The sequence below is a fragment of the Balaenoptera musculus genome, chromosome 8 (assembly GCF_009873245.2).
Source record: "Balaenoptera musculus isolate JJ_BM4_2016_0621 chromosome 8, mBalMus1.pri.v3, whole genome shotgun sequence".
NCBI lineage: Eukaryota > Metazoa > Chordata > Mammalia > Artiodactyla > Balaenopteridae > Balaenoptera > Balaenoptera musculus.
This window is the reverse complement of record NC_045792.1, coordinates 55,872,572-55,898,356: the sequence shown is the minus strand read 5'-3', so window position 1 is coordinate 55,898,356 and position 25,785 is coordinate 55,872,572. Positions and strand designations below refer to the sequence as shown.

The window sequence follows — 25,785 nt, the reverse complement described above, 5'->3', positions numbered from 1 at the left end:
TGTGTTGGGTCTTCGTTTCTGTGCGAGGGCTTTCTCTAGTTGCGGAGAGCGGGGGCCACTCTTCATCGCAGTGCGCGGGCCTCTCACTATCGCGGCCTCTCTTGTTGCGGAGCACAGGCTCCAGACGCGCAGGCTCAGTAGTTGTGGCTCACGGGCCCAGTTGCTCCGCGGCATGTGGGATCTTCCCAGACCAGGGCTCGAACCTGTGTCCCCTTCATTGGCAGACAGATTCTCAACCACTGCGCCACCAGGGAAGCCCTGAAAAAGGATTGTGAGCCACTATTGTGACTTCTGTTACAAGTTGTGACAGACTTTATGAAAGTGAGGTAGAGGTAAATGGGTTAATAATATAAAGGTCATTAAACAGTCCTTAGGGGGAAAAAAAAACAGTCCTTGGAATATTTAATACATATTAGATATTATTATTATTATCATTTGGAACAGAGGAAATGGACATAGATTGGAAGAGATAGGCGCCTCAATGAATTTCATTGAGGGCTTTCAGCCGATTTGCATTACAGCGTAAAGTGTAGGGACCAGGGTTCTATGCATTTGTTGTGTGAGCTTATGCCTGTAATTTCCATCTCTGAGCCGGCCGTTGCTCGTTTTTAAACTGATGAGAATTTGACTTTAAGCTCCCTTGTAGTTTTTAAGTTCCGATTGATCTGATCCTGTTTCTGCCTATAGGTGTCTCCGTTACTCTTCTCTTTCCTTTTACCTCCTTCCTAAAGTAAAAACTACATTTCCCATGAGCGCCTACAGGCGTCGACGTCGCGCAGTTCTTTGTCGTCATACAGCGCCCTTTATCCGCACTTCCGCCCACTCGCCAATTCTTTTCCTTTCGGCGGCGCGTGGCGGCAAGATGGCGGTGCAGATATCCAAGAAGAGGAAGGTGAGACACACAGGGGCCCGGTTGCAGGGAACTTTGGAGTCCCGCGGTCAGGAGCTTCTCTGGGTGCCGTCGCGAGCCCCGCGGCTCCTTGCCATGCCTCGGGCAGTGGCTGGGCCGCGTGGCATTCCCGTGGGCCGCGGATGGAGGTTGATTGAGCGCAGGCCCGAGCCGGGCGAGCGCAGTATGGTGGGGATGGGAGAGAAGAGATTTCTGCCGGTTCCGGGCGGAGAGCAGAGGTGAGCACCGGGGACCCCTCCTGCACCGGAGAAGGCGCTTGTGAGCATTTCTTGGTCAATCAATAAAACTAGTAAACGTGTGGTGTTTTGAGGGCATGAGCCATTTCCCTCGTCTTAACTGTGGCTTTGGGAAAGGGCGGTAGTAGTGTATTCTTGCCTTTTTACTAGTCCTGTCGGGGTGCAGCCTTCTGACCCCAAAGACCTCCGTCGGGAAGGTTACTGACAATTTCTTGTTCCATTTGGGGCCAAGGAAAAGTTCTGGGGAAATGGAGGGGGGACCTGGGGATAACGCTTCCTTGAGTTTAATTTTTTGCTTTTCCATGGGAGAGAAGTGTGTAAAGTGCATTTGGTTTTAGACAGTTTGCCATTTTGTGTACGCATAACATCGATGTTAAGGTGAAATCCACACGCTTGTGTGAGTTAGGATTTGCCGACTTTGTGAAACACCTGGGAATAATTAAGGCAATAATTAAGGTGACTGGGATTCTTCTCATGGGCCCAGTTGTGTCTACAGGTGAGGCTGCTTAACTAAAGTCACTATCTGCTCTTTTTGCTGGTTGCAAACATAGTGTTCCTGCTGTGCTGAATTAGTTCTAAATGTGCCATTTAAGAGCAGTTTTTTGTTTAGCATGTGTACATATAAATGACAGTTTTAAAACCCTTCAATGAAGAGAAGATGACGAGTCTGACTGGAGGTGTTCTCTTTGTCCATGTGGCCCCTACTCTGTGCTGCGTTCTGTGGCACAGTTTTAAGGGCCCTGGGTCAAAGTAACTTCCAAAAGATGACCTAGAGGCATTTGTCTGAGAAGGGTTGCCATGTTCCCTCTGGAACAAAGGTAAAATAATCGATGATGGGTCATTTGTTGGAGGTGTTGAGTTTTGATGAGGGTTGCATTGGCTGAAAGGCTGGGCTAGAAAAAGTGAACCTGCGCCCACATCCTAATTTTGAATTTACTTTTTGGTTAGTTTGTTGCTGACGGCATATTCAAAGCTGAACTGAATGAGTTTCTCACTCGGGAGCTGGCTGAAGATGGGTACTCCGGAGTTGAGGTCCGAGTTACACCAACCAGGACAGAAATCATTATCTTGGCCACCAGGTAAAAATTCATTTTTTCTGGCCATCACCTATAATTGTCATCTGTACTAAGGTGGTCTGTTCTGTAAACTTAAGGGGACAACCAATGAACTTAGTCTTAGTGAATGTAATTTTTTTAAGCTGCATTTAGAAAAAAAATTAACTCTAGTTCTTGTTATCCAAAATTTATACTTGGCTTGTGTCAGATGAATGAGATTTTACTACCACACATGCGCAAGATTTAAAATCACATCTGGAATTTTACGAGAGCTGTGAATTGTCATTCTTTATTTTCCCCAGGACACAGAATGTTCTTGGTGAGAAGGGCCGGCGGATCCGGGAATTGACTGCTGTGGTTCAGAAGAGATTTGGCTTCCCTGAGGGCAGTGTAGAGGTGAGTGGTCCTGGTATATGCCAGAGGTTCCTGTGGGCCTGGAAATGGCTCTTTAGGATGGTACTTCTGAAAACCCATATTATCACCCTGAAAAGTTATTTGTGATCAGTGAGTAATAAAAATGGATTGGTATTTTGTTGAAGTTCTTCTAATAAGCAGTTAGCAGGATTTTACATTCACCTTGGGTGTAGTAATGATACATATGAGGGATTGGATGCCCCATCGGTCTCCTTGGGATGGCCATAGAAAGAGCTGGGGGTGGGAGGGCAATGAGGACTAGTTCAGCCTATGTCACTGAGTGTGTGTTAGGTGTGGGCATTAGAAGTGCTTTAGTACTTGGGTAGTACAATGATACATAAAACGGCGTATGCTTGTATGATGGATGTACTGGTTTTTTTTTTTAAAGAGGGCTTGAGTTTTAGCTCAGTTTTGTTGTTTTTTTTTTTTAATCAATTTATTTATTTTTGGCTGTGTTGGGTCTTCGTTTCTGTGCGAGGGTTTTCTCTAGTTGCGGCAAGTGGGGGCCACTCTTCATCACGGTGCGCGGGCCTCTCACTGTCGCAGCCTCTCTTGTTGCGGAGCACAGGCTCCAGACACGCAGGCTCAGTAGTTGTGGCTCACGGGCCCAGCTGCTCCGCGGCATGTGGGATCTTCCCAGACCAGGGCTCAAACCCGTGTCCCCTGCACTAGCAGGCAGATTCTCAACCACTGCGCCACCAGGGAAGCCCCTGGATGTACTGGTTTTTATTTGAAAACAGTGGCAAAGGTAACAAGTTTAAGGATGTCCCTTGTTTCCTTCTTAAAGCTTTATGCTGAAAAGGTGGCCACAAGAGGTCTGTGTGCCATTGCCCAGGCAGAGTCTCTGCGTTACAAACTCCTAGGAGGCCTTGCTGTGCGGAGGTAAGCGTCCTGAGATCTTTAATGGTTGTGTCCTTTTGTGGATCAGAATATCAGCATTTTGGCCATTTAGTAAATGAACTCTTTTTATGTGACAGGCTCGGCTAGTCTATGAGGGTTTTAACAATAAGACATTGCTAATCCATGTCGTCACTGAACTGGAAGCCTAGTAAGAAAGACTTGTAAAGAATCAAATTTTTAAAGAGTGGTGGGTGCTCTGATGGAGAACTATTCTGGGTGTGCTTTGGGAGTAAAAAATAGAACGGGGTGGTGCGGGGGAGTGGTTAGGGTTCCTTTTGAAGCCATTCAGATCCATTATGTGTTGTTAATTCTCTGGGGACTGTGAAGAGCTAAGACTCCTCCTTGATGAGAGAGCTTAAAATCTAGTCAGATTTCTGTGTATGTAGATAGTAACATGAGGAGTGAAGGGCATGAGGTGGTTAGATTGGCCCTAGCGCTGGGCCTACTGGTAAGATTTCAGCTGGCAGTTTTTTGAGTAGTTCCACTATTTGTGGAGTAAATGGAAATGCCTTGCCCGGGTGTCTGGAATTTGTTAATACTTAACGCAGAGTCCTGGGAGGTTTTTCAGCGGAGGAGGGACGCTAGAGCTGTGCTGTAGACAGGTTGACATGGTGGCAGTGCTGTAGGCAAGGATGTGCAGAAGACTGCCCACCTGGTTTGAATGCCAGCTCTGCCACTTAGAACAGTGATTCTCAGAAGTTTGGTCCGCGGGCCAGCATCACTGCCATCACCCGAGGAGTGGTTAGAAATAAAAATTCTCAGTCTCACAGACCTACTAGAGAATGGACTTGAGGATATGGAGAGGGGGAAGGGTAAGCTGTGACAAAGTGAGAGAGTGGCATGGACATATATACACTACCAAACGTAAAATAGATAGCTAGTGGGAAGCAGCCGCATAGCACAGGGAGATCAGCTCAGTGCTTTGTGACCACCTGGAGAGGTGGGAGGGAGGGAGATGCGGGAGGGAAGAGATATGGGAACATATGTATATGTATAACTGATTCACCATTGTAAGGCAATTATGCTCCAATAAAGACGTTAAAAAAAAAAAAAAATTCTCAGTCTCCAACCCGGGCTCACTGAATTGGGAAATGGGGGGTGCAGCCCAGCAGTCTGTCTTCATAATCCCTCCAGGTGAATTTTGCACACACCAAAGTTTAAGAGTGGTTCATTTTAACCTTGAGGCGATCCTAGTGTGCAGCCAAGGTTGGAAAGCACTTGGTTAGAAGGAACTTGGTGTGTTTCCCTGAGGAATTCCCTAAGATTAGGTGTGATGGGAGTGGAAGAAAGTTTCTAGCTCTTGGGTCAGGCTCTGGTCAAACTTATTCTCCGTTAAAGGAACATTGAAAGTAGTCAGTGCAGGCTAATGAGTGTTTTTTCTTTAGCAGGATGGGGTTGAGCAATCCTGTCTGGTGATAACACAAATGGCCATTTGTCTCTTGTGCTCCCAAAGGGCCTGCTATGGTGTGCTGCGGTTCATCATGGAGAGTGGGGCCAAAGGCTGCGAGGTCGTGGTGTCGGGGAAACTCCGAGGACAGAGGGCTAAATCCATGAAGTTTGTGGATGGCCTGATGATCCACAGTGGGGACCCTGTTAACTACTATGTTGATACTGCCGTGCGCCACGTGCTGCTCAGACAGGGTGAGCAGCCAGGAGTGCTTGGGGCAAGGGGCTTTTTAAACGGGTAGATGGTTTTATATACACACCTCAGTGTTTGGGGGATTTGTCTGGGAGTCGTGGAGCATTTTTTTGTTTAGCTTCGTTGGAGAGAGTTGGTTTGTCCTTGTCTCGGCCACTGGTGTACCCTTCAGTGATGACACGATGACGAGTCAGAAAGGGCACATCCTGCTCTTGGTCCTTGTCAGTGCCACGTTCTGTGGTGCTGTGCATGGGTTCCTTTTGCAAAAGTGTCCCCTTCATTGATTGATTAGAGGCATTTGTCTGAGAAGGGACCAGACCCAGGGCTGCTTGAGTAACTTCCTTTTTCCCTTCTGCCCTGTCCCATCGTGTAGTGGGGGGTGATGGAACCATAGCTCCGTCTTATCTATGGCATCTTCTAGGTGTGCTGGGCATCAAGGTAAAGATCATGCTGCCTTGGGACCCAACTGGTAAGATTGGCCCTAAGAAGCCCCTGCCTGATCACGTGAGCATTGTGGAACCCAAAGATGAAATACTGCCCACCACTCCCATCTCCGAACAGAAGGGTGGGAAGCCAGAGCCACCTGCCATGCCTCAGCCGGTACCCACAGCATAATAGGTATGTCTGTAAGGCCCTCTTGGGGCAGAATAGGACCCTATTCCATTGTCCTTGTTAACACTTGTGTCCCACGCTGTGAGAGCACCTAGTGAATAAAAATTGGATTACACTTGCTTTACATGCGAGAACACAGGTTGCAGCCAGGGACTCATTTAACATGGTATGCTATTGGGAGGAGTGTGTGCCTTTGGTCTCTTTAAGATGTTCCTGCGTTTACCACTGTTTTAAATAAGAGTTTTTCTTTATTGTCCTCCCTTAACTTAAAATTTTCAAGGCACTCTTGCTAGTAATTAGCTGTTCTGAAGCAACCCCCTTAAAACAGTAACAACAAGCCTCTCCTGTGCCCAGCGCCTGTTGTGTTGTTTGTTTCTAGACAGTCTTTGTGTATTAATTTTCATGCAAACCCGATATTCAGGTGTATTTTCTGTTCTTATTGTACTTTATTTGTTTTATTTGGTTTCAGGGTCTCCTTGGCCGCTGGATCTGGAGTCTGGATGTTGCTCTATAAAGACCTTTAATAAAATCTTTTTAAAAGACCTGTGGCCTGACTAGACTCTACATCCAGTATTCAGACTGATGGTCATGTCACTCCATGAGAGCATTGCTTGATAGATTCTTAGGGCTGTCTGGTTCACAGTGTTTGTGTGCTCTCCCTAAAAATCCTGTTGGTTTCAATTGTACTTGTGAGGAGAGGTCCAGAACAGGAGGACCCAGGCCGAAGTAACCAAGGAAATATCTTGTGGGGGAGCAAGTCTGGTGATGGTGATGGCTGATTGTTAGCAGGACCGCACCCTGATTGACTCAACCTGGAGTTCAGGGCTAGAGGTTTAGAAGGACGTATTTAGGATCATTTTCTCTATTACACGTAGAAAATATGACCATTATATTTTGGGTTATACTGTGCTCTAGGTGGTGTTCATTTCTAGGTATATACATTCTCATTTAATCCTCAACATCTCTAAAAGGGAATTTGATTGCGCTGCTGATGAAGAAAGAGCCTCATGCTCAGAAGTGAGTTTGCCTGAGCGTTACAGAGCTGCGATTAGAATCCATCCACATTTCTATGTCCTGTTCTCTTAACCATTACACTCTAGAAAAGTATAAAGAACATTTAAATTATCTACAGTTTTATCTGTGATATTTTGAAGGTGTTTGCTGATACGTATTTATTAGAAATTGGGTGCTTTTCATTTATTTAGGTGAAACTAGTGAGGGACAGGCTGGCATAAAAATCATACAAGATTAATTAGAGGTAGTGAATTATGTTGAGAGCACACTGACATTATCTGTGTGTGTGTCCCCTTTTAACAGAGCCTTGGATGTTTCTACTGTCTAGAGAGTAACATCTCATTGTTTTTGTCAGTGTTAATGGAGTTGAGACCATGTCTCAGTAGTAGAAATACTTCTTTACAATTTTCCAACCACTGAAAAAGCTAATGTGTTAATGACCATTTACTGTGTTCCAGGGAGTGGGTTCATGTAAATGTTTTATCTTGTGGCTAGGAACTAGAGCCTGAATACAAAAACATTTTTCATTTCCCTGTGCTTCCCCTTACCCTGGGGTGGCACATTTCCAGGAATGAGCCCTTTCTCAAGCGAAAGAAAGTTTTATGGAGAGGGCTGAGAGAGGTGGTTACTGAAAAATGTTAGCGTGTGAACTGAGCTAAGCTGATTTATTCCTGTATTTATTTCTGGGCTTATGATGTAGTTCATTTATGAGTAGACTATTGGTAGTGAAACCATTTCAACTAATTTGAGCCTGTGGAGTAGTGGTGCTGGAAACAGGTTAAGACAGTCCTGGTCATCTAGGATCTTAGTGTCTAGTACTGGCATTGCCAGTCAGTTCTTTGCATATTTGATCAGGTGATCTTTTAAATTTATTTTCCTAGTGAGTTTTCTGCAAACTTAAAACTGGAGGTCAAATCTGTGATTCAGTAGTGCTGTTAACATCCCACCAGGTGGTGCTGTAACAGGAAAGATGCGCCAAAGTAGCAGCTTGGGGAGGGAGAAGTAAACTCATCGAAGTATAACACATGTGCAGAAAAGTATGCAGATTATTAGTGTGCAAGTATACAGCTTGAATTATCAGTGTGAACTCTGTCTACCCATTACTCAGAGGTGGAGGAGGGGTTAAATTAAGTGTTTACTTAAGAAAATCACGTAATGTAGCGCTGAGATGAGCATTCCATAATCACAGCTCATCAAGAAGTGCAAACTACCTTAGAGGATGTCATCACTACCACCCCGAGATTCCCAGTGAATGATTTTTTCAGCCGTCCTTTTCTTTGCTTCACTTCCTTTGAGGTTCAGGTTTCCAGGTGTGCATCTGACGTCTAACCTTGTGGCCAGACTCATGCAGTGGCCCCTCCCCTCAGTAGGCAAGGTGTTGATGCTGGTCAGCCAAGACCATGTTGTGAAATGGCCTTGGGACCGCCTGGTGGGAATAATGGCTGTTGGCAACATGGAAGCAAGTGCTGAAGCCTTCCATGGACTCTTCACCAAAAGGTTATTGTCAGGCTCTGAAGAGTTACTAGGTTCTGGTCATTAGGACTCCTGGCAGCTGGTGATGGGGGCCTCAAACAAAAGCTGGGTGCTGATTGAACCACTTGCCCATCAGGCAAGGAAAGAACACCTGCTGGCATGGGAGAGTGTGGGAATAGGCCAAAAGGGCAAACAAAGGTTGGAGACCAACAGACAGCACTGTAGAACCAGGAAAGGCACAGGAACTGGTGGGGTCCAGATGATGGTTAATTTTAGGGAGGTGGGTTCCACCCCCAGACAATCTGGTTTTGCAAACCACTGTTGAAAAGGCTGTTATAACCCACAGCAGAGTGTAGGCTTGGGGCTGGCACACCCTCCCATCTCCCCACCCCAGGTCAGTTAATCTCCACTCCTAGTTGGGAAATGAGGCAGAGGCTGTGAGGATGTCAGCAGAGTGAGAGTGGAGGGTACCTTTCTCTTGCAGAGCACTTTACAAAGGAGACTCAGGGGGTTGTGGGGAGAAACTGGGCTTTGCAATCAGAGATCTGAGTTTAAATGCTGGCACCAGCACTGATTCACTGAGAGGATGACTTTGGACTTTTCTGATCCTCAGTTATCTCACAGGGCTGTTACGGGAGTTAAAGGAGATCTAAATATCAGTATGTTTCCCTACTATTTGTCATTTATATCATCTGGAGACAAGTTACAAGTCCAGGCCTTCAGGTCAGTCTGCCTGGATTCAAAACTAGATCCACAACTTTTAGCAGTACAAGCATGGGCACATCAGTTACATACCTGTGCCTCTGTTCATCTGCATGTTCTTAGCAGTGCCTGGCTCATAGCAAGTGCTCAGTAAATGCTAGCTGTTATTACTACCTACTTAGCATATCTATCCTCTTGGAAATCATTAATAGCTAACTTCATGGTAATGGATTCTCCCCATCCTAACTGTAAGGGCCCTGACCACAGGGGCCATGCTTTCTGCTTCTACAGGGAGTGGGCATAGCTGGGCAGGTATCACTAGCCCCATTTTACATGGCCTTTTTCTGTGCCGTGTTTCATTTATTGATTGTTTCTGAGCTCCAGTGTGGCTACGTATAAATGAAGCTGTTGTATGTCAGTAAGGCCTGTCAACATCAGACCAAGAAAACATTTAGGTATCATTGATAGTCAACATTTTCTGTCTCAAAAGATAGTTTTTCTTACTATTTTCTCCCTAAGAGACATGAGATCTTGACAGTATTTTATGAAATGGCTATTAAGCCTTTTCCCTATTTGTTACTAATCAAAGCTACATTTATTTATAACTTGATAAGCAGCATGACCATGGTGAGGAGATTATTGTTACATGCCCTGAGCCTGCTGTGGATGTCTCACTGAATCTTCCCAACATCCCTGTTATGGGCAGATTCCATTACTAACTTCATTTTATAGCAGTGTTGATTAACCCATGCAATACATCTTAGGCTTTGGAAAATACAATTTGACCCTTAACAATGGGGGCATCAGGGGTGCAGACCCTAACTTAACAGTCAACTCTGTATATGCGGTTCCTCCATATCTGCTGTTCAGCATCTGTGGATTCAACTAACCCCGGGTAGTGTAGTACTATAGTATTTACTATTGAGAAAAATCCGCATATAAGTGGACCGGTGTAGTTCAAACCCACATTGTTCAAGGGTCAACTGTACTTTTAGACTGTCTTAGAGAGATTACCACTTCTCATTTGAGAACAAGTAACATTAGATTCTAGACTGGCAACAACTTACCTGATCCCAAACTCTTGTTTCTACAACAACAAAAAAGATGGAGAACTGTAGCTCTGAAATTCAAATGAAACCACACCTCTGCTGCTCAGTCCTGTATTGCACTAATAGTTCAGCCGGCCAGGTGCAGCTGGGCCTTTGTCCTCTGGTGAGGATAGCTATAATGGGTTCATCCTGCTCTCACTGGAAGCCATTGACTGCCCCCATGACGAGCTTGCACCCGACAGTCCTTTGTGTGGTGAACCAGAGAAGCTGGAGCCATTAAAATCCAAAATTGCCTAGAGAGGGGGTAGGGCTCCCATAACCTTTAATAATGTATTTGCTTTACAGAGGGAGGGGAAGGGAGAGCATAGGTGCTGTAGGGGGGCTGCTTTCCCATCAGGAGGGGGACCAGAGGAAATGGATCTTTTACTCACTGATTTTACCCTTAATATACCAAAAAAAACAGCCATCACTATTTACCACCTGGGCCCATAAACACCCCCCTTTTATATTTTAAGTCACTTTAAGTAAGAATAAAGGGGTAGTGAAAGTCAATTTTATTATAAATTTTAACAAGTATCCAAAAATATTAAAAATTTAGCAAGTATTAACAGCATAACAATATACTAAAAACATTGGATTGTAAACTTCAAATGGGTGAATTTTATGGTATGTGAATTGTATCTCAATAGAGCTGTCATATATACATATGTGTATATATACATATACATATATGAGTTATAACAGCAAACAACTTCACATTTTCATTGTCTAGAAGGATATATACCCCAAATGAGCAATGTTACTTGAAGGCAGTGAAATGCTTATCAACTGCCATGAAGTGAAGGTATTCATCTTTTAGCTGCTGATTCCAGATTTCAAATACATCTCTAATAAGCTCTAGCTTCTGGGGCTTTTTTGGTTTTGTTTTGTTTTACACTTGGATTGTCAACACGCAGTGCCTTAAAAAATTTTGGTTGCTTATAATTTTGTTGAAGAGACGATAGCCATTTTCTTTGCTTCATAATTTTAAAACATTTTCACTTTTAGATTTATAAAGGTCAATTCAAATGACCAATCCAATGAATTTTTAAAATTTCTACAGCATCTGTTTCTCTCCACTCATCTTTATGTACAACTGCCTTCAGCTTGTCTCTATGAACTGTAACAAACTACCAAGTAAATTTGGGGGCATAGGCATCATAAAAGATACATACTGTCACATTATCTTTGAGCAAACCGGGATAGTCCAGGTTTTTGTCACAAAGAATTGGGTGATGAAATCTTTCCTCTTGAACAACTTAATTGAATACAGTAGTCCCCCCTTATTTGCAGCGGATATGTTCCAAGACCTCAGGGGATGCCTAAAACCGCAGATAGTAGGGAACTCTACATATACTATGTTTTTTCCTATACTAATGGGTGGGTAGCGTATACAGCATGGATATGTTTCAGATTTATAAAAGAATCCAAGTCCATATAGTGATTACAAAATAGAAAGTTTTATTCTATTATGTAAGAAGTAAAGTTCTCCTTGTTCTTTGAAAGCCGACTAAGAAAGAGTTACAGTCATAAAATACCAGTCTTTACAAATAGATCTACTCAAAAAAGAAACTCAAAAATTAAATTTGGGTTCATCGCTTTCTGATTGCATACCAAGAGTTGTCTCTGTTCTCAGCCGGGGAGAAGATGGCAAACCCATGTGTGGCTGAGGGGTCATGGACTTGTCTGGCTTCCCTCCGAACTGAATGGTAACAGTTCACATTCAGCAGGCAGCCTGGGGGGCCAGAGAGCAGTGGACTAGGAGCCAGGGGGATCCTCTATATGTGGTCTCGGTCTAACCAGTAGTCCTGGAAATTAGGACACGTGGCTCTCACCTTTTGCTTGTGTTCCTGTGAGCCTCACTCACCAGGGGCAAGCACCATGTCTCTCATCAAGTCGGAAGCCCAGAAGGTCAGGGACAGTATCCTATCAGGCTGGAATTTCCCACGTGGAAATGATGTATCTCCTACTTCTAAACAACTGCTTTGCTGTGCCCCACACCATTTTCTCAGATTAGCAGAGGCTGCATGGAGGAAGCAGACTTTGGAGATAGCTGGACCCGAGTTGGAATCCTGGCTCTGCCACCACTCACCAGCCCTGTGACCTTAGTTAGCAGGTCACTTCACAACTCTTGAGTCTGTTTACTCATTTGTAATCGGAGGGGGGGAGGGGAGCAGTAGTACCTACCTCACAGGTATTATGAGATAGAAATCCAGGAAACCTTGATTTAAGATATTCAGTGGAAGCGTTTGTTCCAGGTACTGGAGGACCCAGAGATGAAGGTGACACTTTCCTGCCTCAAGAGGCATCCTATGGGTGTGTCCGGAGAGACCAGAGATGTCACACAAAGGCCTGGCCATATGTCAGGTGATGGAAGAAGGGCTGATAAGGGGTACAAGGAGGGAGTGGTCAGCTCTTGGGTGGAGGGTGTCAGGTCTGCCCAGGCAGACAGAGCAGGAAAGGGCATTGGCACTTGCATGAGCAAGCACTGGGGCACAAATGGCCATCATGGGGGAAACTGGGCAATCTGTCTGGCTACACAGAAGTGCTGAGCCTGGGTAAGATGCCCATGTCTCCGGGGAGAGCTTGCCCTGGATTTGCCCCTACCCTTTCCATTCCGGCTTTCGCCTGGGTAAGCAAGCAGTACAGCACCTTTGCTTTGTCCTGGGTGTTATGCATGGGGTGGGAGCAGGAAGGCTCTGAGGCTGGGCCTCTACCCCACTCCCCTCCCCCTCTGCCATTATCAGCTGTGTCCAGATGGTCACAGGCTCCCTAATCCGGGATAATCGGAGGGTAGGAGCTCAGCTGGGACCCAGGCCTTTATGCTGCTCTGTGATGGGTCAACCCCAGCTGGAGAGATCCTGCAGACAGGGCCCTGGGGCTTTGGAAGATGGCGAGGGGCATAGGGCTGGCCCTGTGCTGGAGGAGATGGAGGAGCAGATGACAGCTCTTCAAAAGGCAATCTGAGTGCAAATAAGGGGAGCCCCAGATGGGGCCTGGCTAGCTCCCCTGGGCCTCAGAAATACAGGCACAGAATCTGAACCACTGGGCCTTGATTCACAGAATCTGTGGCATCAGTCCTTTGTTCCCTCTCTTTCTACTGAGTTCACCCCTCCCGACCCAGCAGTTTTATGTTGCTGCCCTTGAGCCCCAGACCAACTCAGGTGCTTATAATGGCATCAGGAGCTTGTACCCCATGTTGATGTTGGGGATCTCGCACATCCAGGTGCAGAGCTGGGCTCATTGGTGTCTTACAGGCGTGTGGCTCTGGTGCCCACTACCCTGGGCCTCCAGTTTACTGTGAGTCTTGACCCCCGAGGCTGCTCAGGGTTCTACAACTGTTCTGTTTTGTTTCAGCTTCTTTCATGAGAAGGGGAGCCCCACCTTGGCCCAGGCTTCTAGCAGTGATCCTGGTTTGTCATCCTGGTTTTAAAGCCTTTATCCCAGAATCTGAATTTAGAAGCTTGAGCTTCTGCCTTATGTTTTACAATTCTGTTTCTGGTCCTCAGACATGTTTGCTTACTTATAAGCCTATGCCTCAGTTGTCTGGCTTTTAATTTTATCTATCATTGCTAGTTGTTTGAATTGGAGAGGGTGGTTTAGAAAGGAAGAACCATCCTGACCAGAAGTGTCTCATAGATTCTAAAGCTTCATGAAATCTATGAGTCATAGATTCTGCCTCTTACTAAGTATGTGGCCTTGGGTGAGTCTCCTTATCTTTTAAAATCAGTTGCTTCTCTGTAAAATACAGATATTAGTAACTAGCTCACTAAAAGTTTTTTTTTTAAGTGCCGATAATCTGAAATTTAAGAATAGTGACAATTCCTGGGAGGAATGTGGGAAGGGATGGGTTTGGAAATAGAGGGGCCTACAAAGGCATTTCTTAAGCTAGTGATCTATTTCTTAAGCTAGGTCGTGGGAACACAGATATTTTATTATAATTCTTAAACTGTACAAAATGTTTCTTCTTTTTATGCATGAAATATTTCATAATTTTTTAAAATGTCCACGCTGCTATTATGAAGGTAAATGAGGTAACATATGAAGGTGCTTTGTAAAGAGTCAAAGCAGGGAGCAGATATTGGGCATTACTTCTCCAGGCAAAGGAGGCTTGAGCTGGAACACAGACCCAACCTTTGAAGGAGGTTTTATTTCTACAAGAAAAGGGGCAATAAGTTAAGAGGCTGTTTACACCGAGGTGCCATGAGGGGAGCAGTGGTGAACCTGAGTTCTCCCTCCCCTCCCCACCTCCTGGTTCAAGTATGAGTCACCTGCCCAGGCTCTGGACGATGGTGACGCAGCCATGGGAGCTGGTGCAGCGCTGCAGGGATGGCTGGGCCTCCACCTGCCCACTGCTGGGGTCAAAGGTGAAGATCCTGTCGGTGCTTTCCCCATGATCATCCCGCCCGCCAAGGATGTGGACTTTCCCATCACACACAGTCACGCCACAGCTCTCCTGGGTGGACAGACAGAAAGACAATTAGCTATAGGGTCCAGCCTGGAGCTCCCTCTGTCCCTAGCTGGCCAGGCCAGACAACAAAACCTTGACCCACAGAATATGAGTAGGCAGTCTGGAAGGTAGAGAGGTAAGAATTGGGTGGACCTGACTTCAAGCTCTGGCTTGACCCTTAATAAATGAATGGCCTTTGACAAGTCACTTCACCTCTCTGGCCTCAGTCTCCTCATCTGCAAAGTAAGGAGAATAATAGTACCTTCTTCGTAAGGTTCCTTTAACAGTTAATGAGATTAAGCATGTAAAGCATTTTACATAGTGCCTGAAATATAGTAAGCACTCCAATAATAAGTACCACCAGAGTCAGAGAAGCCAGAAATCTCAGGCTCTTAGAATCACCGGAGGCCAGACTGTCAGGGATCACCAATCTATCCATACCCCTATATAGTCTCTTTGGAGAGGGAACAGAACAGTGTGGGGAGGCAAGGAATGCAGGGGTGGAGCGTCCAGGGCCTAGACCTCCCTTCTCTGATATCACTGGGGCAAGGGAAACTTACCAAGTCCCCTTTCCATTCTCCCCTCTCCTCCAACAGTAAGCTACCACCTGGTAGCCTACAGATCAGGAGAGACTGCAGTGTCATTGAGACCAAGCCCCCCATCCCAAGCTACAGCACTTGGGACTGGGGTTCCAGGTTCTGCCTTACATGGCTTTACTGGTGGCCTCAACCTCTCTAAGGCCAGTCTCCTTATCTTTGAAGCCCAAGGCTGATTATCATTATGGGACAAAGCTAGAGAACTACGTAAAACCGCCTAGCATGGAGTCAGACACAGGACTCACTACCTCTGAGAACCAGATCCTTAGAAGTGGGTTTTTACTCTCCTAAATGGAACCAGTGCCAGGGCTGTGCCCAGGACCCTCCACTTACCACAGGGCTGGGGAGGACAGCTGCCTCCCCCCAGACATCCATGCCAGGGTTGTAGGTGAAGATTTTGCTCATGAGGCCCCCAACCACATAGATGGTGTCCTCCAGGGAGACAGCCTCGAGACACCGCTGCGAGAAGGGCGCTGGTGACCGCAGGCTCCACCGGTCCTCCTTGGGGTCAAAGCACTGCACCTGAGAGGAACGAGTGGCAGAGGTGAAGCCTTACCCCTCAACTGCCCTGCTGCCCACACCTCCCATCTCTCGGTTGGGGGGACTCATTCAACACATTTGCCTATGTCCACCAGGCCTGAGCTTGCGTGTCTCCCCTCACGTGTGCTCAGTCTGGTTCCACATTCCAGCTCCTCCCCCCGGACTCCCATTGTCAAAAGCCTCCTCATCTTTCAAGGTCCAGGAAGAGGTCTGTATCCCAGGAGGTGGAGATACCGTCTGCATTAGTGCTGTAGAGGGTTCTCAGAGCTCCCATGGAGATGCATTCCTGGCTGCATATACTGTCAACCCTCTTCCTCCCTGGTGTGCTGAGGTCATGCCCAGATTCCAGCTGGGGTGTCTCACAGCCCCCACTTCTATAGCTGTCCACAGGCCTCCTAGGCCCACAGGTGTTTAAGATGCCTTTTACAATTTCTGAGGGTTCATACCTGTAATTGCCTGCTCACCGTACTCCCTATTTCCTCAGTTGTTTCCTTGGAAACCCCCAGAATGGCCTATTCATGTCAGTGCTGCACAAGAAGGTGCTAAAGGGCATCCCCCCAGCCAGCCCAGGAAGGTGTGCTGGGAGTGGAGCGGGAATAAGGAGGGTGAGAGATCCTAGTTTGGGGAAGTCAGATCTCAGGATCACATGCCTGTGAGGCCATCAGGGTGGGGAGGGAGCTGCCACAACGAAGATCAGTTTTTATTCACAGAAAGCCTAAATGTACAATAGAAAATTTGGTAGACTGTGATTCATCCACTCCATTGACTGTTACACAGACATTGAAATGATGGCTGTGAAGAGTTTCTAAGCATGTAGAAAGTGCTTATACTTAGAACAAGAGAAAGCAGAATACAAAATTTTACTAAAACTAAAACAAAAGCAAAAGTCAACTCAGAGGAAGCCTAGAAGGCAATGCACCAAATATTAATGGTAGTAGTTATCCTTAGGTGGTGAGATTATGGATGATTTTTTTTTCTATTTCTCTGTTTTCTAAATTTTCAATAATGAGTGGTTTTTTTTTTTTTTTTCCCGGGCACACCACGTGGCATGTGGGATCTTAGTTCCCCAGCCAGGGATCGAATCCATGCCCGCTGCAGTGTAAGTGCAGAGTCTTAACCACTGGACTGCCAGGGAAGTCCCAAGTGTATTGTATTTTGGAATGGAGGAAAAGCATTTTAACTAGTCGCACCCTTGCCCTCACTTAATTTTTAAAATCTATGAAACCAATATGGCACCAGCCCAAACATCCAGGTCCAGACCTACTGTGTGACCTTTGAGTCATCTCTCTGAATTCATTTCCTTGCCTGAAACATGGGGATGACTCTTCAGTGCCTGGACAAGGACATGAAAGACCCAGCTCTGCGCCAGGCACACAGCAGGCCTCCACCGCCCTCTCCCAGCCCACCTTGTTGGTGCTGACGCCGTCCCGCCCGGCGCCTCCCATCACGTAGAGCCGGCCGGCGCAGGGTGCCACGGCAGCTGAGCTCACTGCCTCTGGGAGCGGGGCCGCAGCAGCCCAGGTGTTGGAGAAGGGGTCATAGCGCTCCACGCTGCACAGGCGCTGCAGGCCGTCGAAGCCACCCACCACGAACAGCTGTGGATGAGGGGGTCGCCCAGAGTCAGGGCTGTCTGCGTTTCGGCCCCACAGCCTCTGGCTGTGTGTGGAGAAACTATCCCACCAGGGGCGCATCCCAGCTCCTGGCTCTGCGTCCTGACTTCCCATTACTGAACCTCCCTTAGCAGATTTTCCTGTACTAACGGGATGATACTGGTTTGTAGGATGGGTGCTGAATACAGATTAGATGTGTAAAATAACTGGCACCAAGTTGATGCTTAATAAAAATACCTACTAATTTCTTAAAGGTTTACCACCTTACTAAGTGATCCTAAGAAGCACTTTTATTTGCATTTCTGAATTAGGGATGTAGCTTGCAAAGATAATTGGCAGATTTTTTTTTCCTTTTTCTTTTTGGTCTTAAGTAGCAGAGTCAAGATTCAAACCGAGGCTCTTTGGCCCCAGAGCGCACACCCTTGACCACCTGACTACCAGGCTGTACTATTACAATAATTACTATCATTATTAGCATTAGCATCATTATGCAACTTTGGGCAAGTCCTTTTTCTTTTGGGGGCCTCAGATCCCTTCTTACAGAGAGCGGATTGTAAAGGGCCTTCCCCCAGGCAGTCCATAGATCTCTACCTTGAGCCCAAGGCAGCAGCTGCCGGGTGTCCCTACCTGCCCCTGCACGACCGCCATCTTGTGCCTCCACCTGCCCTTGTGCAGCGAGGCCACCTTGATCCAGGTGTGCAGATGGGAGCTAAACATCCACACATCACGGCTGTTGATGTGGCCTCCTAGGGAGAGAAAAGCAGCTGTTGTTCCCAGGCCCTCTTGCTATCCCCAGGGCACTCCAGGGGAGCAGGGACTGTGTTTTCTGAGTCTTTAGGGCTCGAATCTCAGGGAGGGCACCGTCCATTGGTATCAAACCGATCTTTGCCATTGTCAAGACAACAGGGGAAATTCTTAATTTCCCTGTAAAATTGAGTTGTAATGGGAATTAAATAACTAATGTAAACTGCTTAGCATAATGCATAGCACATGGTAGGCTAGTTAAAGAGAAGTGATCAATACTAATCTGAGTTGAAGTCAACATTGCAAGGGTGGAGTCACACCAGTGATTGGCTCTGCAGTACCACCTCAGCCAGTAACTGTAGGTTATCAGGACCGATCTGCTCCTATAGCCTGGTTGGAGGGAAGAACAGAGGGCGGTGCACGGGAAGTGATGAACCAATCCTGTGGGACTCCGGCTATGGCTCCGCCCTCACCAGAGACGTAGATGTCATTGCGGAGAGTGCAGGTCGCGAACTCTGAGCGCGCGAAGCCGGGCATGCCGGGCAGTGGGGTCCAGCGCCGGCTGTCTGGATGATAGGCTTTGGCGAACGGCAGCTTCAGGAGCCCCTTGCGATCGCAACCGCCGATGACCACAATCACTTCAGCTAGGTCCATGAATCTGGCGTGGGGACAAACCCAATGCCGGTTAACCCACACACGTGTTTCAGCCCTCTTTCACCCGCTCATGGACTGCACTATATGGTCCTGCTGCCCTTCCGTGCGCTTCCGCCCCACCCTCCGCATGCTGGACTCTGCCACTTTCAGCCTCCCCTCTGGCTATTGAGGGGAAGAGGGGCACTGCTCCTTACCCCATTCTACTGACCTCTAAGTTACGGGAAAAAAATCTTTACAGAGTCCTTACCCTTACCCAGAAAAACCACCTAGTTTAATCCTGACTTTGGCTTGCAAAAGTCATGTAGCTGTAAGAGACAAAGCTGGAATTCAAGCCCAAGTTGGTGTGCCACTAACTCATTCTCTTCACCATTTTCTGACCTCCATCGTGGACTAATTTGGCTGTGTCCCTCCTCCTATAACCACCTCCTAAACTCATCCCCTAATCACTGACTCCACTGAACCAGGCTACACAACCTTTCAGCAAAGCATTCTCCCCTCCCACTGACCCCTCAGACTTCTGGCCCCACCAGAATTTCCAAACCCTTTAGCCAATTCCTATCTAATTCCTTTGACAAATATTGAACATCTTGTACCAGGTCCTGAGCTTACTGTTGGAGATGAGGTGATGAGTCAGACAGAGTCTGTCCCTTACTCCTGTGAGGGTGACAGACCGTCTTGACTACTCCACCCCAAGTCTTCTGGTCTGGTGTTCCAGGGGTGGGAATAAGCCTCTTTCTTTTTTTCCCCCAAGCCCTGCCTATTTATACCCCTTACTAGACTGCGCTCCCTGAGAGTAAAGGGTGTTTCCAAATCACTCCTGAGTCCGCACTGAGGCAGAATGTGCACGAGATGTGAGATCCCTTCATTTCCCCCACTGGACTGTGAACTCCTTAAGGACCCAGCACCAAGCCTATGAAATGTCTGTTGAATGTATGACTGAATCTCATTCAAGAGGCATGATCAAGTGATAGGATTAAAGGATGATGGAGGGCTGAGCGAGCGGTTGAACAGGGGAATAACGTAGGAAATAATGCAGGGCAGGAGGCAAGGGGCGGCTGGGAGGGAGGGGGCGGGGCGTACCTCCGTGGCCGGGCCCGCAGTGTGCCGGTCTCGCGGCCCAGGATGAAGCAGGCACGGGCCTCTAGCAGCAGCGGGCGGCACTCGCCGCAGGCCTGCAACAACTCGTCAGCCTCTACCTTCTCCAGGAAATAGGCGGGCGCCAGCAAGGGCAGGCGCACGTGCTCCAGCAAGCGCCGCAGCTGTCCGCGGCGGGCTGGGGGGTCGTGACGCACCCAGCGCATGGCCGCTTCGAACACGGCCTCCTCGTGCGCCACGCCGAGCGCTGGGTCGGCCAGAAGCGCTGCCACCTCGTCGGGCGTCAGCTCCAAGAAGTCGGCGTGGCGCGCCACCTCGGCGAAGGCCTGGCGCAGCACGCGGCCGCAACGCTCGGCCAGAGAGGCGAGGGAGAAGGCAGCGGCCACGCGACGCAGCGCCAGGCTGTTAGCGGCGCGCAGGCGACCCTCGAGGAAACGCGCGCAGGCCTCGCGCAAGCCCGCCACGCCCAGCCGCTCGGCCAGCGCCAGCACCGCAGCCGCCTCGTCCTCCGCGCGCAGCCGCACGCCCGCTCCGTACAGATAGTCGAGCACCACGGCCAGCGCCGTCGCCACCGCTGTCCCGGCCGGGCCCGGCGCCTCGGGTACCACGGGCACCATGGCCAGGCCACGCTCTGGCTGCCCAGCCGCGAACAGGCTGCGGAAGTAGGTGCTGCCCGCGCTGAGCGCGGCGCGGTGGCATGGGAAGTCGCGGCCACCGGCACGCAGCACCACGTCGGTGAGGGTGCTGCTCCGCCGATACGCATTCAGGGTCTGCAGGATGCGCTGTGCGTGGCAGGACCCCGCGCACGGCGCCTCGGAGCCCCAATCCCGCTCCGGCTCCTCCGGCACCGGGCCCTCCAGCATCCTGCCGGGCAGAGAACACAGACCGCGTCGTCGGCAAATCCACCTGGCTGGGGCCCGGTTAGAGGGCAAGAGGCCTCTCACCCACTATTCCTGCCGTTGGTTCACTGGTTTAGTCAGGCAGGCGCGCATTATCTTAACTAGTGTGCTTTCATTCATGCAACCACTCTTCCTTCCATCCACCCGTCGAGATTCCTAATGGCCTCAATGAGCTAGTCCCTGCCTACCTGAAGGTCTAGACCCTGTCTTAGCTGTACCACCTCCTCCTCCACTTACGCAATCAGCCATACTGCTCTTTCTGTTCTTCAAACGTGCTAAGCTTTTTCCTATCAGTATTGGCAGAAGACAGATGGCATGCTCTCAGATGGGGTAATTTAAGAAGATTCTAATAAAGGAAGGATTTACAAAAGCATAGACTGTTTTGGGACTCCCACAAGGGATAGAGCAGTGCCACATGGCTACCAACAGCAGGGAGACGTTACCTCCCCAAGGTCTAAAGGCGGAGGGCTGGGAGGTTATTGGAACCTGCACAAAATATCCGTATAAGGAGGGCCCTCTGACAGGAGCTGTAGCCTTTGGTCAAGGAATTCAGTCGACCCCACAGAGATCTAGTATGTGCGGGGGGGTATAACTCTACCCCCATCTCCTCACCCCGTCCACTCTACTTGGGATGTCCGGCAGGTGATCCCTATTGACCACACCCTGATTATTCTATTTAATATCTGCCCCTCCCCAAGAGTACAGGATCTGGCCCATAGTAGGTGCTCAGTTAGTGCCTGTTCAAGGTCGAGTGAATACATTAAGGTACTATTTATTGAGAGCCTTTTCTGTGCCAGTCAATGAACAAGATACAGTCCCTGCCTTCCTGGAGCTCGCAGTGTGGCAGGGTCCCATGGGGAAGTACAGAGCATTAGGGGAGCTCAGAAGGGGCACTGAACCCAGCTGGAAGGGAGTCAGGGAAGGCATCCCTGAGTGGAGACTGAGAATGATAAGTAGAATTAGCCAGGTGAAGGGAAGGGAGTGGAGGGAGGAAGTCTCCAGCTGAGAGAACAGCCTGTGCAGAGGCCCAGAGGGAAAGAGGACATGAGGTTAGAGCCCAGGCTGAGAGGGAAGTTGACCTTTTTTGTAAGTTTTCTGTTCTCAAGGAAGCCCTGTGGGGGAGTGGAAAGAGCTGGCTCTAAGGACTGATCCAGGTGCTAATCTTGCCTCTGCCACTGACTCGCCGTGTGACCTGCTCAAGTTACTCCCCTTCAGGTTCCTCATCTAAAAATGCGGTCATAATGCCTCTCTCACATGGTTGTTGTGACTTGGTGACTGTTAAATGGAATGTATGAAAAGTGCTAGGTATACAATACAAACTCAACAAATGTTTCCTTAACATATTTTTACCCAAGAGGAAGGGAGCACACCCCATGTGTTAGTTGCTTTTATGTACATAATTTCATTTGATCCTCACAAACCTGAAGAGTTTCTTTAGACTCCTTCCCCTCTTCTTTTCTAAGTTTGTCATGAGGAAACAATCACATAGATGGAACCTGCCCTTCAGAGGTTGCTGTGAGGATCAAAGGAGGGGTGTTTGTGAAAGCATTCTATAGCCTGAAGGGCTGTGACGGATTGGTTATGGTTTGGCCATTATGAACATATAGCTTCTGCTTGCATACTTCCAGGGACAAGGAGCGCACACACCTTTATGTAGCAACTTAGTCTAGGGCAGCAGACCTTTGCTCTCTGCTCCTTGCTTCTCCCTCCATTCTCCTGATCCCAGCTGCTCTGCCTCCCCTGAGACTGCTTTGCCCTGGAAGTCAGATCTTGCCCAGTAGTCAGTCTGGCTCTCACTGTTAATGCCTGGGCCATCCAGGGTGGTGGGTCCCCTGTCTTAGCATCAAAGGAAATGAGCTCCCTGATGGGCAGGGTCCCAGGAAGTTAACTACTTTGCCCAAGTAGAGGGGCTGGGCCCTGAACCCACCTGGCTGTAGACTCTGCATGCCTAGCGGCTCAGCCTCACTTGCCAAGGTTGGGGTGTATCCCAAGGAGCAGCGCAGGACCACTGGAAGGAGTTGATAGGGGTCATGGGAGCATGCTGCCTTCATTCTATTTTCCACTGGCTGAGAAGGCAGCCCACTCTGAGCTGAGATCCAAGAGGGCAGATCTCATCAGCGTCAGGTGGGACTTCTCTCTGCAGAGATGTCCCGGCACAAGGGGCTGCCAGGGGAGAGGGAGGGAGTCCCCTCCTGGGAAGTGCGCCAGTACTTTTTCATTCATTCTCCTGCTGTCTACTGCACTGGGCACTGTGGACACACTGGGACATCAGACCCAGTTTCCACCCTAGGGATTTCCAGTCTGGGGGCCGAAGGACACCCCATTGGAACATGAAAGGTAGGGATTCCCAGGCAGGGCTTGATCTAGTTTTCTCTTATCCCAGCTAAGAGTCTAGGCACCTCAAGCCGAGGGTGCTGACACAGACTGAGGTACCCAGCCCCTAGAAGTTGACATGCCACCCTGTTTCTTTTTCACAGTCACACCTACACCCACACACACTCAGACTTGTAGACATGACACAGCCAGGGGAGTCCTGCATCCTAAGTCCCCAGAGGTACCTGGCACTTACCTGGCCATGACCTCTCCCAGGCTCTCTGCAGCGGCTGCTCCTGCACTGACCACTCCTGTTTGTCCTGCCGCCCTGCACCCCTGGCAGCCTGGGCGCAATGTCCCTGCCGCTCTGCCTGCCTGGACTCCCGCTCAGGCTCAACTGCAGGAGGACAAAGGGGATGGACGCTGGCGGGGGGGGGGGGGGGCGGGGGGGGGAGGGGAGAGTTCAGGGGGAAGGGGAGGAGGGGACACAGGGCTTTTGTTCTACTCTTGGATCAGCCCTGGGAGGGGGAGAAGGGAGGACCCGGGAGTAGGCGTGGGATTGACTGTGTGTGCAACTCTGGGGTCCGTGTGGCTGGATTGGGGGTGACCTGGTGCTGGTTGTGCCCCTGAGTGATACATGGATGTGAGGGTGTGTGTGTGTGCATGCAGGCATTCCAGGGTACCTGTATGTGAGTGTGGGAGTGCATGGGGACGTGGTGACTGTGGCATCGGGGTGGGTGTGATTGAGTAGCTGTAGGTGTGACTAAGAATGTAACTGCACAGCTTGGAGGTCTAGGTATCCCTCCTGCCTCTTTGTGACTCTGTGCTGTATCTGTGTACGTGCTTGACAGCAGACATGTTGTGCGACTTTGTGTATCTGGTTATATGCATTGTGTGTCCCTGTCTTTGTGTCAGCATCTCTATATGATCATTTCTGTGTGTGACAGGGGTCTGTCTGCGCACAACAGGGGGCTGTGTCTTGTGGACTGTGTGTGTGGACAGCGTGTGGTCCTGGGTCTGTGGTATGGTATGGTTGAGGTGGTTTTCACTCGACAATGTACCCACCTTGGAGGGGGCACAGTGAAGTGGGCGTGGTGGTACTGGGCCAGCCTGGTGGGGGTGGGGAGAGAACGAGGCAGCTCTGGGCTGGCCTGGAGCCAGAGGGAGGCAGCGCCATAGGCTGGTGTCTGTTCATTTGCTGCCTCTGCGAAGGGCCATAGGGCCTGGTGTCTGTGGGGCAGATGAGGAAATTTGCTTTCACGGAAGAGGGCAGCAGTTTGGGAGGAGGTTGCCTTGATGAGAGCCCGGATGGGCACAGGGCACCTGGGAGCTGGTACTGGCACTGCCGGGATTCTGTGCCGCTCCAGGCAGATCACTAACCACCCCTTAGCCCCAGCTCTTCATCTTGGCAGGAGCAATAGTCTAGTCATGGTTCCTGCTCTGCCTATCTTACTGAGGTGCTGTGAACTCAAGAGGGGTTTGTAAGTGAAAGCCATCTGCCCTGTGGAGTCGGTGAGGCTGGGATCCTGTAGGAACCGCCCTGTCCCCGCCCCCGGCAAGGCTTAGGCAGGCCGAGTTTGTGGAAAAGTCGTGATGGGAGGGGTCACTGTGATGACGGCCAAGCATGTGTCCTGAGGCCTGGGGGAGGGTCTGTTCTGGGGACTGTTCCAGGGAATGGTGTATCCTGCTTCCCCCTAAAAATGGATTGTATATATTGCTGTATGTTAAAGGATGTGAGAGATATGGGCACCTAAATACCTGGAACAGAGGGGCTGAGGGTTCAGGGAGGGCCCTCAGCCTGGAGAGGCCTCACCCGCTAAGGTCCTAGGGAGGAAGCAAGGAGTGGGTCTGTAGAGATGGCAGTAAGGGAGAGGCCCTGTCTCCAGTTTCCCTGTTAAGGGCAGTCAGGCTGTCCTCAGTAGACAGGGAGAGGTCACGAGGAGGGCATTGGGAAGGTGGCCTTCTCAGTAACCGCTCAGGTCAAGGGACAGGAGCCAGGGTTGACCACAGGCTGTGGGCTCAGCTGAGGGTGAAGGGCTCAGCTATCGGCCTAGCTGGGGGATGGCCTCCATCCTCCTTCCATTGTTTGGGGTGAGGGGAGACCGCTGGACTGCCTCTGCACTGGGGACTGGAGGGGTGCAGTGTAGGGCCTTGGGAGCGTGGGATGCTGACAGGCTGCTCCACTCAGGACCCTTCTCCCTGCTTCTGAAAGACTCTAGGATGACTCAAGTTGCCCAAGTGTGGCCAGGAGCCCAGGACATGCAGCCAGTGGACCCAGGGGCACTGACTGAACAGGGAGGGGCTAGCATGAAAGATTGGTTCTGTTTTCCTGGGCAGGCCTGCCAGACACTGGAGAGGAGGTTACTGGGGCATTTGGGTAGGGCAGCGTGCCCCACTGCTGACCCAGACAGTCAGGTTTCACACATATTTTTCCTCATGCCCAGGGAGAGCCGGGAGCTGACCTCTGCCCCAGGAAGGGAGCACTTGGCAAGTGTTTGAAAGGGGGAAAGGAGGGTGAGTCCCCTGATAGTTCCCAGAGGGGCAGTCCTAGAGGTTAATGTGGGGGGCCCAGTCTGGGTTCCAGCATTAGGAGGGGTTTCTTTTCCTTTCCTCCATGAAGGCTCCAGACCCCAAGAACTCTATCCAGAAGGCCCCTGTTTGGAGAAGAGACACATCCCTTGGCTCCCAGGAAGCACCATGTTTATTTAATGTAGGATGAAACTGGGGTTCAGCCCCCTCCTTTCCCCTAGGACACACCCAAGACCATGCAGACTTTTATGACAAAGATGGGATTTACAGACCCCTTCTCATGGAGGGCAGAGGGCAGAGGTCCAAGGACTG

At 49.3% G+C, this 25,785-nt stretch overlaps 2 protein-coding genes and 2 non-coding genes across 7 annotated transcripts; 3 read left to right on the top strand and 1 right to left on the bottom strand.

Annotated features, from left to right (window-relative positions):
• The first annotated feature begins 770 nt into the window (after positions 1 to 770).
• RPS3 (ribosomal protein S3) lies at positions 771 to 6,310 on the top strand. 2 transcript variants are annotated; one of them, XM_036861937.1, is made up of 7 exons: positions 771 to 892; positions 2,095 to 2,225; positions 2,504 to 2,597; positions 3,403 to 3,497; positions 4,969 to 5,156; positions 5,576 to 5,772; positions 6,236 to 6,309. In XM_036861937.1, exons 1-6 carry the CDS (start codon positions 863 to 865, stop codon positions 5,767 to 5,769), a joined length of 732 nt encoding a protein of 243 aa, XP_036717832.1. In that variant the 5' UTR covers positions 771 to 862; the 3' UTR covers positions 5,770 to 5,772; positions 6,236 to 6,309. The 2 variants fall into 2 exon arrangements, with proteins under 2 accessions (XP_036717832.1, XP_036717833.1); XM_036861938.1 differs by lacking the exons at positions 771 to 892; positions 2,095 to 2,225; positions 3,403 to 3,497 and having other exon boundaries at positions 6,236 to 6,310.
• Positions 1,789 to 1,938, top strand: LOC118900346. Its single transcript, XR_005021122.1, has one exon. It is a non-coding gene; the product is annotated as a small nucleolar RNA SNORD15 (small nucleolar RNA).
• Positions 5,321 to 5,465, top strand: LOC118900345. Its single transcript, XR_005021121.1, has one exon. It is a non-coding gene; the product is annotated as a small nucleolar RNA SNORD15 (small nucleolar RNA).
• Positions 6,311 to 11,490: 5,180 nt separating the features above from the next.
• Positions 11,491 to 23,351, bottom strand: KLHL35 (kelch like family member 35). Of its 3 annotated transcripts, none has more exons than XM_036859157.1 (8): positions 23,201 to 23,351; positions 19,718 to 20,596; positions 18,457 to 18,641; positions 17,867 to 17,985; positions 17,036 to 17,224; positions 15,423 to 15,611; positions 14,315 to 14,499; positions 11,491 to 14,197 (listed from the first exon to the last, which is right to left on the bottom strand). In XM_036859157.1, exons 1-8 carry the CDS (start codon positions 23,206 to 23,208, stop codon positions 14,041 to 14,043), a joined length of 1,911 nt encoding a protein of 636 aa, XP_036715052.1. In that variant the 5' UTR covers positions 23,209 to 23,351; the 3' UTR covers positions 11,491 to 14,040. The 3 variants fall into 3 exon arrangements, with proteins under 3 accessions (XP_036715052.1, XP_036715053.1, XP_036715054.1); XM_036859158.1 differs by lacking the exon at positions 23,201 to 23,351 and adding an exon at positions 22,559 to 23,135; XM_036859159.1 differs by having other exon boundaries at positions 14,119 to 14,499.
• Between the last annotated feature and the right edge of the window lie 2,434 nt (positions 23,352 to 25,785).